The 14,616-nt window shown below is 37.1% G+C and overlaps 1 protein-coding gene across 1 annotated transcript in view; it reads left to right on the top strand.

Annotated features, from left to right (window-relative positions):
* LOC128655429 (alkaline phosphatase-like) overlaps positions 1 to 14,616 on the top strand; it is a 96,006-nt gene that overhangs the window by 55,212 nt on the left and 26,178 nt on the right. The window contains 2 exon segments of the mRNA XM_053709059.1: positions 7,331 to 7,465; positions 10,039 to 10,230. Coding sequence (XP_053565034.1) covers positions 7,331 to 7,465; positions 10,039 to 10,230 — 327 coding nt within the window.

Below are 14,616 nucleotides of genomic sequence, written 5' to 3'. Positions count from 1 at the left end.
GTGGGACGGTTTAGATTCTGGAGATGTTATTTCCATAATGTATTACGCCCCACCTAACAGAGATGTAGACGCTACCATTTTATGTATCTTTGCATACTCTTTTGCCCCCGAGAACATAGTGCAGATTATGAAGCTTCGTCTTGATAGGAGCCAAAATCTATCAGATTATGCAGATACCCCTTCATCGTCTCATCTAAGAATTGGCATAGGGTAACATTCTATAAGGATTGAACTCTCTTCATCACCAGGGCCGTCTTTAACACAGGGCAAAAGGGGCAGCTGCCCAGGGCCCAGTCTTTGTTGAGGGCCGAGGGGCCGAGGGGCCGAAGAGTCCTAAAAAAAATAAAAAAATTTTTTTGGTTCATACCATACTGCTGATGTGACATGGGGAACACACACATTCAGTCCTAATACTGTCACAGTCAAAAGTTCTCTGCTTATATTTATTTGTGAGAAACTGTGTCAGACCGTGCCAGTGTCATGTGACATGCCAAGCTATTGCCATGTGTTGTTTTAGATGTGCACTGTGCAGCACTGAATGCTAAGCCCTAACTCGGCATCCAGTCTTTCCCACTGCATCAAAAAAGGTCCTGCTGGGGTTACCACTGTTACCAGGTAACTGCTCTGGTGGTGGGGATTGTTTCTGGTGAGGGCTGACTGTATGCGCATGCAGCAGAAAGCTGGAGCGGCAGGCACATGAGGTTTTGAGCATCTGTGCAGCTGCACACACTGCTCTCTTCAGTCTTGAGGCTATGTGACTTGTCTCACACTGTATCCATGCAGCCTTGGGCAGACAGCATCCAGTCTGTTGGTCCCCTTAGCCCTGCTCTTTCTGCTGTGGCCCTAAGATCAACTAACTGAAGTTTGTTAGGGGAACAGTGCTTTGTAGAAAGGTGTCAGTGGGAAGAATAAGTGAGTGCACACATGCCCCTCCCCATGCAGCATTGTTTAGTACAGGGTGAGAGGGAACTTGTTCCTAGCAAAGAAGGGACATGTGCTGTTGTGGCTGATGTATAGTGTCATGCTGATACTTCACACATTAATGTAAGGTTTATTTTTATAGTTTTTGTTTTATCTCTGTCTCAGATTTTACAGCTTCCCATGGTAGTTCTGCTGTTCCAGTCAGTAAACTTATATTTGTCTGCACCTCCATGCTTCCTCCTCAGTCTTTACCTTGCTTTGCTCCTGTTGCCTGCCCTAAATCTATTTAACCAGCTAACCTCACACCAGAATCACATTCAAAAGCATATTAAATGAATCCACAGTGGAGGGATTTATATATTTATTTACTTATTAGCACTGCTTAGGTCCAGTTTCACATATTGCAATTTATTTCATTTTTTTTAAAAAATGATTAGCCCAGCAGTGCTACTACTGCTGGGCTAATCATTTTTTTTTAATAAAATAAATTGATTTAGTTGTTTTTTGGGATGTTGGGGTGGAGAGCGAAATTGCATGGGGTGGGGGGGGCCCAAGAACATTTTTGCCCAGGGTCCAGTCAATATTAAGACGGCCCTGTTCATCACGACTATAATATGAGCCTTCACCAACAGCTCTCAGCGATGTTAGAATTTTGGAACTCTGGACTGATTCCTACATGAGAGTAACTTAGAAATTGTGAAGATTTTACATATGCTTATCGTTTTACATGTTATAACATACTGAACATTTGGAAATATACAACAGAGGTAGCTGGCAAACAATGCATATTATGGTCGCTTACGTTTCTCTACTTAGAGTTTAAGTTTTCATTAAGGAGGGGTGTCTATTACAGGGAGCTCAGTTATTGTTAAAGGGACACTAAACCAAAACATTTTCTTTCATGATTCAGGTAGAGAATACAATTTTAAACAACATTCCAATTGACTTCTATTATCGCATTTGCTTCATTCTTTAGATATCCTTTGTTGAAGAAATAGCAATGCACATGTGTGAGCCAATCACACGAGGCATCTATGTGCATCTACCAATCAGCAGCTACTGAGCATATCTAGATATGCTTTTCAGCAAAGAATATCAAGAGAATGAAGCTAATTAGATAATAGAAGTACATTAGAAAGTTGTTTAAAATTACATGCTCTTTCTAAATCATGAAAGAAAAAATGTGGGTTTCATGTCCCTTTAAGTTTGTTGTGTTATTAATATGCACTAATGTAAGCACTCACATCTACACTTAAGTTTTGAGACCTTCTACATACTAGCACACTGTTTACTCTTTTAGATACATTTTTGCATGATGCTGTATAGGGTTAAGTTCTCACTTCGTCAAAAGTTTACCTAGAAGCCCAAGTTGGTCACATTTCTTACAACTGCTCATTACACATTACAAGGAAATTGAGTCAAGAGGAGCCTTTTATACTTAATATCTCTTTCACTAAGAGATTTTGTAATATATCATCCTAGTTTATCAACCTCCTAGGTTTCCCTTTTCTAATATGTGACAATATGCTAATACCTAAGGACTTGTTCCCTGTGGCTGTCTTAATATAATTTGGGACTTGAGAAGTTAGGACTATAATAGAGAGTGCATATCAGCTATACTCATATCTCTTAGCATTAAACTAAAAGGTCTATGCTGGATCACCATACTAATGTTAACTCTTGGTAAAAATATACAGTGACAACTTTTATTGTTCAGCTCTAGTACGCTCCCCTATAATATCTATATTTTGATCAGCTCATTCACTGACTAAGCATGATTTCTTAATTACATGTAAGATAACCGGATACAACATTAATTTTAGTCAGGCAATTTCTTGGACAGCTCTTGCCTAGCAGAGGAATATTTTAAACAGGGTGTTCCCTCCTAAATAGCCTAGTAGAGTCAGCATATGTACAGCTAACTTTGTCAAACTAATTCAATGTTTTATGTAGTGTGTCATGGTCCATAAGTGACCGTATGTAATATTCTAGTTCCTCCCTATGTTATCTATGTTGTTGAGGGTCCAAGAGTGATCTGTTGAGTAATGAGAGGATTTAAAACTGTTTTAAACTGTATCACTTTTCATGAGTCCTTTGACATATAATATTTTTGAAACAAATCACTTGGTCCAAGAGTGACCATTATTAAGTCAAGGGACGTCCATTGTTCATATACTTTACGCTACTTCCTTTAAGATAATATGTTTATATTCTCATGTTAATGTGTCTTGCCCAATGATTGGCTTTGTATCATTCTAGTTTATCTCCAGTGCACTAAACTATTACACATAGGTTCAAGAGTGTTAATTTGTTGGCTTATAAAATAAAAAAATGAGGTTTCATTTTTATAGGATCTGATTGCATTGCTGACAAATAAGTCATCATCCCAGGTGTTTACAGTGATATTTCATTTTAAGTATTCTTTTACAGGTAGATATTCATTCTTTTGAAGCACCAAGAGTTTGTATCCATGACTGTATTGATATTGTTATTGTCATTGTTAAAGGACATATATAACTTTCTGTTACGCCGTTATTTATAAAAACCTTAATAAAAAATTATGATTTAAAAAAAAATAATCTCACAAGCCCATTGGGTTTTAGATCATTGTGCCTTTAGAGAGCACAATTGAAAATTATAATTTTGTGCACTCGGTGGTTTCTTATACCTTCACATGTGGAAAAAGGCAGCCGCTTTTGCCGCTGGGCTATTTTCAGAGGCATTTTTTTATTGCGAAACCACAACACACTATAACCTAGATTTAGAGTTCTGCGGCCAAAGGGGTGCGTTAGCTACGCGTGCTTATTTTCTCCCGCACCTTTTAAATACCGATGGTATTTAGAGTTCACAGAAGGGCTGCGTTAGGCTCCAAAAAGGGAGCGTATAGCATAATTTACCGCCACTGCAACTCTAAATACCAGCGGTGCTTACGGACGCGGCCAGCTTCAAAAACGTGCTCGTGCACGATTCCCCCATAGGAAACAATGGGGCAGTTTGAGCTGAAAAAAAACCTAACACCTGCAAAAAAGCAGCGTTCAGCTCCTAACGCAGCCCCATTGTTTCCTATGAGGAAACACTTCCTAAGTCTGCACCTAACACCCTAACATGTACCCCGAGTCTAAATACCCCTAACCTTACACTTATTAACCCCTAATCTACCGCCCCGCTATCTATGACCCCTGCATATTATTTTTAACCCCTAATCTGCTGCTCCGTACACCGCCGCAACCTACATTATAGCTATGTACCCCTAATCTGCTGCCCCTAACACCGCCGACCCCTACATAATATTTATTAACCCCTAATCTGCCGACCAGACCTCACCGCTACTATAATAAATTTATTAACCCCTAATCCGCCTCACTCCCGCCTCAAAAACCCTATAATAAATAGTATTAACCCCTAATCTGCCCTCCCTAACATGGCCGACACCTAACTTCAAGTATTTACCCCTAATCTGCCGACCGGACCTCGCCGCTACTCTAATAAATGTATTAACCCCTAAAGCTAAGTCTAACCCTAACCCTAACACCCCCCTAAGTTAAATATAATTTTATTCTAACGAAATAAAATAAATCTTATTAAATAAATTATTCCTATTTAAAGCTAAATACTTACCTGTAAAATAAACTCTAATATAGCTACAATATAACTAATAATTATATTGTAGCTATTTTAGGATTTAAATTTATTTTACAGGCAACTTTGTATTTATTTTAACTAGGTACAGTAGCTATTAAATAGTTAATAACTATTTAATAGCTACCTAGTTAAAATAATTACAAACTTACCTGTAAAATAAATCCTAACCTAAGTTACAATTAAACCTATCACTACACTATCAATAAATAAATTAACTAAACTATCTACAAATAAATACAATTAAATACAAATAAATACACTAACTAAAGTACAAAAAATAAAAAAAGAACCAAGTTACAAAAAATAAAAAAATAATTTACAAATATTATAAAAAAATTACAACAATTTTAAGCTAATTACACCTACTCTAAGCCCCCTAATAAAATAACAAAGCCCCCCAAAATAAAAAAATGCCCTACCCTATTCTAAAATAAAAATTGTAAAGCTCTTTTACCTTACCAGCCCTTAAAAGGGCCTTTTGCGGGGCATGCCCCAAAGAATTCTGCTCTTTTGCCTGTAAAAAAAAACATACAATACCCCCCAACATTACAACCCACCACACACATACCCCTAATCTAACCCAAACCCCCCTTAAATAAACCTAACACTAAGCCCCTGAAGATCTTCCTACCTTATCTTCACCACGCCGGGTATCACCGATCCGTCCAGAAGAGGCTCCGAAGTCTTCATCCTATCCGGGCGATGTCTTCATCCAAGCGGGGGCTGAAGAGGTCCATCATCGGGCTGAAGAGGTCCATCATCCGGCTGAAGTCTTCATCCAAGCGGGGGCTGAAGAGGTCCATCATCCGGCTGAAGTCTTCTATCAAGTGGCATCTTCAATCTTCTTTCTTCCGGCTCCATCTTCATCCCGCCGACGCGGAACATCCATCCTGGCCGACGACTTCCCGACGAATGACGGTTCCTTTAAGGAACGTCATCCAAGATGGCGTCCCTCGAATTCCGATTGGCTGATAGGATTCTATCAGCCAATAGGAATTAAGGTAGAAAAATTCTGATTGGCTGATTGAATCAGCCAATCAGATTCAAGTTCAATCCGATTGGCTGATCCAATCAGCCAATCAGATTGAGCTTGCATTCTATTGGCTGATCGGAACAGCCAATAGAATGCGAGCTCAATCTGATTGGATCAGCCAATCGGATTGAACTTGAATCTGATTGGCTGATTCAATCAGCCAATCAGAATTTTCCTACCTTAATTCCGATTGGCTGATAGAATCCTATCAGCCAATCGGAATTCAAGGGACGCCATCTTGGATGACGTCCCTTAAAGGAACCGTCATTCGTCGGGAAGTCGTCAACCAGGATGGATGTTCCGCGTCGGCGGGATGAAGATGGAGCCGGAAGAAAGAAGATTGAAGATGTCGCTTGATAGAAGACTTCAGCTGGATGATGGACCTCTTCAGCCCCCGCTTGGATGAAGACTTCAGCCGGATGATGGACCTCTTCAGCCCGATGATGGACCTCTTCAGCCCCCGCTTGGATGAAGACATCGCCTGGATAGGATGAAGACTTCAAAGCCTCTTCTGGATGGATCGGTGATACCCGGCGTGGTGAAGATAAGGTAGGAAGATCTTCAGGGGTTTAGTGTTAGGTTTATTTGAGGGGGGTTTGGGTTAGATTAGGGGTATGTGGGTGGTGGGTTGTAATGTTGGGGGGGGTATTGTATGTTTTTTTTTAAAGGCAAAAGAGCAGAATTCTTTGGGGCATGCCCCGCAAAAGGCCCTTTTAAGGGCTGGTAAGGTAAAAGAGCTTTACAATTTTTATTTTAGAATAGGGTAGGGCATTTTTTTTATTTTGGGGGGCTTTGTTATTTTATTAGGGGGCTTAGAGTAGATGTAATTAGCTTAAAATTTTTGTAATTTTTTTATAATGTTTGTAAAAAAAATTTTTTTTTTAACTAAGCTCTTTTTTTATTTTTTGTACTTTAGTTAGTGTATTTATTTGTATTTAATTGTAGATAATTGTAGATAGTTTAGTTAATTTATTTATTGATAGTGTAGTGTTAGGTTTAATTGTAACTTAGGTTAGGATTTATTTTACAGGTAATTTTGTAATTATTTTAACTAGGTAGCTATTAAATAGTTATTAACTATTTAATAGCTATTGTACCTAGTTAAAATAAATACAAAGTTGCCTGTAAAATAAATTTAAATCCTAAAATAGCTACAATATAATTATTAGTTATATTGTAGCTATATTAGGGTTTATTTTACAGGCCAAGACTCTGAATACTGGCGTTAGAAAGATCCCATTGAAAAGATAGGCTACACAATTGGAGTAGGGGGATCTGCGGTATGGAAAAGTCGCGGCTGGAAAGTGAGCGTTAGACCCTTTCCTGACTGACTTCAAATACCAGCGGGCGGCCAAAATCAGCGTTAGGACCCCCTAAGGCTGGTTTTGACGGCTAACGCAGAACTCCAAATCTAGACGTAGGATCTGTGCAAATCCAGTTTCACAAGAATAAATTTTCTCTGAAAATAGCCGAACAGCACAAGTGGTCGCCTCCTTCCACATTCAGAGGTATCCAAAACCTCCAATTGCTCATATCTAATACTTTATTCTAATGTTTTTGATTACATAGCTTTTCTGTACAGTAATAGTTACATTTTCAATATTGCTGGCCATTTCAACAAGCAAAAACAGCTATTTCAAATGACAAAAATTTTGCAGCACACAATCCCTTTAACTTGCAGTTCAAAAAAATGTTGACATATTATATTTACATAAAATGCATGGATTTTTTAAGGTCTGTTTGAGCCAAAAGACTTGAAGTATGAGCTGAACCGTGACCCTTCCACTGACCCATCACTTGCTGAGATGACTGAAAAAGCCGTAAGGATCCTGAGCAAGAATCCCAATGGTTTCTTCCTGTTTGTAGAAGATAAGTATAACAATAGCACTATGATTTGACTAAAGTGTAATAACATATAGCCAGAAACAAAGGGATATATATATATAAATAAATAAACCATTATAGATCAGCTCTATCGCCATATCATTGCACTTTACTGAGTTATGCAATAACAAGTGTTCTACTCTCTTTATCCAAATAATTACATCTGCTTACCAAGAAAATGTGTCAGTTTGCAAGACGGCAATTTTTTTGTAGAATGGTTATCAACTGTCCTTGGGAAGATGCATTGCACATTTACAGATCCTTTTTGTGATTCTGAGTTTTGCTCTTTAAATCTAACCTTTTCTCCCATCCTCTTGACTTTTTCCATAAAACTTACACTTTCCTGATCAGTTACACTTTTCTGAGTCTCTTAGTCCAGCCCTCAGACCTCCCTAACAGGCCAGATTTTCAGTATTACCTTGGATGAGAGCAAGATAATAACCATGTTTACTAATCATCTTATTTCACCTGTGCTCCAGTTCACATATCATAAAAATCTGGCCCGTTAGGGAGGCTTTAGGACTGGAGTTGAAAAAACCCTGGTCTACTGAGTAGATTATTAGTTATTTGGTCAATGAATATCAAATCTGCAATCACTAGATTGAATAAACTTGGTGCTCCCAGTTATTTTTTCTTCTTTCCAGTTCATATTTTCTGTTTGGTTGGATGTGAATTCTTATAGGTTTTGAAATAATTTAGTTCTAGTTATAAAAAAAGCAGCATATTAAGAGAACATGAAAGTAAATATGTAAGAATTAAAAGTTCTTGATTCAGATATGGCATGTGATTTAAAATCAGTTTGTTCTTTTGGTGTCCTTTATTGCAACCTTTGTGAGAATACTTAGGTAGGCTAAAGAATATTCACATGACTTGAACACCATATTGCTGCAGTATTTGGAACAATGATTGATGTTTGTGACTATCTCAGTATGCTCTCATGGAAAAGCGCTAAGTTTTATTAAAGGTGACCAAGAAGAAGAGGTACATTTTATTACAGAAGTAAATTGTAAAGTTTTTATTTTCATTTTTTTTATTGTTTCAAACTGTATTGAAATCATGAGGGTTTCATTGTTATTTCCCTGTCCCTTTAAAGAGAAAGATTTATGGTAATAAAGGAGGATATAACCTTTTACACAATGGGAACCATCATTTAAAGAGACATTGGACTGTACATGTAATCTCTGCATTTAAACATATCCAATTTCTAATGGTTATCTTTGTTGAAACTTAGCTCCTTTCCATAAATATAAGCTCAGGATATATGTGCGCATATATCCTGAGCACTACTGTACAACAATGTTGCAAACACTGTTGCCTTATAGTGCACACTCTAGAGCAAATCTTGAATTGTGCTTATAAAAGGGATAGCAAGAGAAATGAAAATGTTTGAAAACAGAAGTAAATTTGAAAGTTTTTTTTTCTTTTTTAAATTGTATACTCTGTAAAAATCATGACCGTTTAGTTTTACTTCACGTCCCTTTGACACAAGTTACCATCTTGCATTCATGTAGTATAATTATAGACCTAGGTGTGAAGGGATGCATGGATTAACAAGGGGTGGATAAATAGCTTAACTAAATGTGATATAAATTGTCCTTTTAACTAGGTGAGTTATGAAATAGGCCCTAAAATCTGTATGGCTTTTCAGTAAGATACTCCATCTCCCATAAACTTCTAGAGCTTACAATTGTATTTAGTATATGAAATCAGATTTGAGATTGAATGAACAAACAAATAAATGGCCTATAAAAAAACAGAGTAGCATTTTATGTTTTTAAGTGAATTAACTGTAAACTTGTTTCTGAAAATAAAAAGGAAATAACTGAAAACAGGGAGAATTTATTGAAATTACTACTATATGTTTAGGAGACAAAGAAAAGAGAATCCCATAAGAAGGTAGACTATATGGTTACAGATGAAGATCTAAGTCACTCTTAGCAAATGTTTTTTTTGTAATGACCTAAAGACAAAATCATTAAAGCATTAAAACAGAGATCCTTATGATGACACATCACAAGTAACGTCAAGGAGGAGGGAGTTGTATGTGTAGAGAGAAAGCCATGAGGGTCCTAGCAAGCAGAGAGAAAAGTGCAAGTGGTAAATATAGCATATTAATAAAGACTCCATCTTGTCAGTAAAATAACAAAAAACATAAAAGGTCTGATTATCCAAAACTCACTGGCAAGGAGAGATATTGTAATATGTTGTCTCTCCTTCACATCCAATAACTTGCTTAGCTAGATAAACAACTCTCATGCTATCATTTGCCTAAAACTCCTTGAGGGACCTTTCATAACTGACAAAGCCTTCCTAGATAATCCAGAACTGGGCCCTCAGTGAGAACTTGGTGTTTAGGGGATAAGTAATTAGAAAAAGGACAAATTGCAATTTTACTGTGTCTTATAAAAAGTCAGCAAAGTTGCTGTAGGAAAATGGTTAAAAATAGAGAAAAAGTTGTATGGGTTAAAACGTAATATCTCTTACACAAAATGCTTCTATTGTATTATAAAATGTTATATATCTATGTAGACATGTTCATAATTATGAGTTTTTTTTACGTGGCAGAATCGATCACGGCCACCATGATGGAAAGGCGAAGCAGTCATTGTCAGAAGCTGTTGAGTTTGACAAAGCCATTGAAAGAGCCGGAAGACTGACAAATGAGAGTGAAACTCTGACTGTGGTGACTGCAGACCACTCTCATGTGTTTACTTTTGGGGGATACACTGATCGTGGAAAAAGTATCTTTGGTAAAAAATACAAAACTATGTTGGTACTGCATTGCAAACTTATATGTCATTTGGTAGCTTGCTTAAAGATTCATCTTTTTTCAGAAGCATTTGTTTTTTTTTAAAGCTGTAATTTATTTTAGGCAGACATGGTACTGAACATCATGCACTTAATTTGATATGCAACACTATGATTGACTTACACTGTACCCAATGCCATTAATGTTATTTGGTAAAAAAAAATACTAATTTAATCTACAAAAAATGATCAGCACATTAACCCCTGTTAACTTATGGTATAGTTAAAAAAAAACACAGGTTGTCAGGTTGTTATAGTGAATAGAAATAACAGCCTGGCACTCCAGAAAACTTCCCTACCTCCCCACCTTACTACAGACAAGTTTAGTGCTGCAGTTCCAAATTCTGCCACTAGATGTCCTCAAAGTTCTGTTCAAGTTCTGTCTGCATTCTCCACCTTGCCAAGGAGATCAAAGAGGATGGCTAATGAGAGTGAATAAAGTGCAGATTTGTGGCTCCTTGAAGGCAACCCGTGAACCATATATATATATATATATATTTCATGTAAGTGGCAAGAGTCCATGAGCTAGTGACATATGGGATATACATTCCTACCAGGAGGGGACAAAGTTTCCCAAACCTCAAAATGCCTATAAATACACCTCCCACCTCACTCATACCTTAGTTTTACAAACTTTGCCTTCGTTGGAGGATGGTGAAGCAAGTCGTGCTTGATGTTCTTCTGTGAAAGGCGCTTCTAAGCATTTTGAAGCCCAATTCCTCTCAAAGTACAATGTTGGAGTGAGGGATGTGAAGGGAGTATTTGCCTAATGATGCCATATTTTCACCTATGGGAAATCTATTCTAAGGCTCTCTGTAAATTCGGTCGTGGAGATTTATCTGCCACCTCCCTTTACAGATCGACATTATACTCCTCTACCATTACGTCTGCTGATATGTTTCAGTACTGGTTTGGCTGTCTGCTATGACATCTATTTATCAAGCCGTCAACCGCAAATACGCTGGAATTCCTCAGTGTATTTGTGGCGAGCCTGATTCCCCTTAGTAATCAAACCCTACAGACCGGCAAAAGTAGAATTTTGTGACATAACATACGATCCGCTGGGCAAAGTCCGACACAGATCGATGCTTACGTCATTACAGATGTTCTGAATGCAAGTTCGGCGCTATCTGACTACTTTTGCTAGTTAACAAATTCCTAACAGGTACACTTGCCACTATTCCGGCCCAGCTTACCTGGTTTTCAATCCGCTGCCCTGGAGGTGATACCATAGGAATCAATGGGAGTCTGAAAGCAGTCTGAAAGCAGCAAAAACTCATGTTCGCTGCTGCCCGATACCCCATTGATTCCTATGGTAATGTTTACACCCTAACATGTACCCGAGTCTAAACACCCCTAATCTGCCCCCTACACCGCCACCACCTACATTATACTGATTAGCCCCTAATCTGCCCCCCTACACCGCAGCCACCTACATTATACTTATTAACCCCTAATCTGCCCCCTACACCGCCGCCACCTACATTATACTTGTAATTTTTTTTACAGGTAAAAGAGCTGATTACTTTGGGGCAATACCCTGCAAAAGGCCCTTTTAAGGGCTATTTGTAATTTAGTGTAGGGTTGGGCTTTTTTATTTTGGTTTGGTTGATTTTGTTAGAGGGATTAGATTTGGTGTAATTAGTTTAAAAATATTGTAATTTGTTTATTATTTTCTGTAATTTAGTGTTTTATTTTTTTTTGTACTTTAGATAATTTTATTTAATTGTATTTAATGTAGGGAATTAATTTAATTATAGTGTAGTGTTAGGTGTTAGTGTAACTTAGGTTAGGTTTTATTTTACAGGTACTTTTGTATTTATTTTAACTAGGAAGTTATTAAATAGTTAATAACTATTTAATAACTATTCTATCTAGTTAAAATAAATATAAACTTGCCTGTAAAATAAAAATAAACCCTAAGCTAGATACAATGTAACTATTAGTTATATTGTAGCTATCTTAGGGTTTATTTTATAGGTATTTAGTTTTAAATAGGAATAATTTATTTAATGATAGGAATATTTATTTAGATTTATTTAAATTATATTTAAGTTAGGGGGTGTTAGGGTTAGACTTAGGTTTAGGGGTTAATAAATTTAATATAGTGGCGGCGGTATAGGGGGGCAGATTAGAGGTTAATAAATATAATGTAGGTGGCGGTGGTGTAGGGGACGGCAGATTAGGGGTTAATAAGTATAATGTAGGTGGCAGCGGTGTAGGGAGCGGCAGATTAGGGGTTAATAAGTATAATGTAGGTGACGGCGGTGTAGGGGGCGGCAGATTAGGGGTTAATAAGTATAATGTAGGTGGCAGCAGTGTGTGGGTGTTTAGTGACAGTATACCAATAAAGCTGGGAAAAAGCCGAAGAGCAGCTAGATCGATGACTGTTAGTTAACAACGGTCCGTTGCTCATCGCCCCGTACTTGGTGCGCGGCTTTTTGACAGTTTTTTTTGGTAACTTTGGAGAGCGTATTCAGGTCCGTGGCCGCGATGTTAGGCGATCTTAGGTGAGCGTATTGGTGCCGTTGAATGCAAGTAAGTTGACGGCTTGATAAGTAGATGCCTATATGTGGATGGGTGTCTTCAGGTAAGTATATATTATATTTGAGAGACACTCTCAGCTATGTTTGGCACTTTATATTTTAAAGTTTAAATATATATTGCATATATTTGCCATGAGTCAGGTCTATATTTATTTCCCTTTGCATTCTAACAGTTTCAACATGGAAATTATGTTTTTGGGAGAAATTTTGTAATTTTTTTCAAACCTGGGGTTCCAACTAGTTGTAACTTTGGACTTGTTTTTTCAAATTTTCAAATTAGACTCGCGATGGCGCAAAATGCTTCTATTTATTGCGTCATTATTGGCGCAAATATTTTTAGCACGAAGTCGCGCTTGTTATGACGCGAATTGTGTCATTTCTTGTTAACTTTGGTGCCAAAAGTTTTTTTCTCTGCATTTGCGTCATCTTTGTTTGCGCCATTATTGGCGCCAAAAATTTGTTATATTAAGTCTCTCCCTCTTTTGCTCCCTGCTCTCATTTGTTTACAGAGGGCTATGATGTTTGCTTTTTGATTTTATTTTCATTTAAGTATTTTAGCATAAGCATTTTTTCCCATTCCTGAAACTGCTATTTTGAAGAAATTTGATAGTTTGTTTAAATGTTATTTTTTCTTTTTTTGATACATTTTGCAAGATGTCTCAAACTGATCCTGCCTCTGATGTTACTGTAGGAACTAAGCTACCTGTAAACAATTTCTACCAAAGCTAAGTGTGTATATTGTTTAATTAGCCAATTTTATTTCTTCAGCTCAAATATGTGGCACTTGTTATGTTTTATTATTTCATACTGATAATCGACTAGATTACAAGTTTTGCGTTATGAGCTGTGCGTTGTTTACTTGCATGTTATTGCTGGTATTACAGGTTTTTACAAACCCGGTATTAAAAGACAAGAAGTGAGCGTAGAGCAAACTTGTGCTTCATACCTCACTCCAATACCAGCGCTGCTAAAGTCAGCGGTGAACTGGTTGTACGTGCTCGTGCACGATTTCCCCATAGACATCAATGGGGAGAGCCGGCTGAAAAAAAGCCTAACACCTGCAATAAAGCAGCATAAAGCTCCGTAATGCAGCCCCATTGATTCCTATGGGGAAACACATTTTATGTTTACACCTAACACCCTAACATGAACCCCCGAGTCTAAACACCACTAATCTTACACTTATTAACCCCTAATCTGCCACTCCGGACATCGCCGTCAGTTTAATAAACATATTAACCCCTAAACTGCCACACTCCCGCATCGCAAACACAAGTTAAATATTATTAACCCCTAATCTGCCGCCCCTAACATCACTGCCACCTTCCTTAATTTATTAACCCCTAATCTGCCGCCCCCATACTAAATTTATTAACCCCCTAAACCTAAGTCTAACCCTAACCCTAACACCCACTAACTTAAATATAATTCAAATAAATCTAAATAAAACTTACTATTAATAACTAAATAATTCCTATTTAAAACTGAATACTTACCTATAAAATAAACCCTAAGATAAGTACAATATAACTAATAGTTACATTGTATCTAGCTTAGGGTTTATTTTAATTTTACAGGCAAGTTTGTATTTATTTTAACTAGGTAGAATAGTTACTACATAGTTATTAACTATTTACTAACTACCTAGCTAAAATAAATACAAATTGACCTGTAAAATAAAACCTAACCTGTCTTACACTAACACCTAACCTAACCCTACAATTAAATAAATTCCCTAAATTAAATATAATTAACTAAATTCATTACAATTAGCTAAATTAC

This window comes from Bombina bombina, chromosome 4 (assembly GCF_027579735.1).
Source record: "Bombina bombina isolate aBomBom1 chromosome 4, aBomBom1.pri, whole genome shotgun sequence".
NCBI classification, from domain to species: Eukaryota; Metazoa; Chordata; class Amphibia; order Anura; family Bombinatoridae; genus Bombina; species Bombina bombina.
The sequence above is the reverse complement of the archived record's forward strand: the minus strand, read 5'-3'. Positions and strand labels throughout refer to the sequence as shown.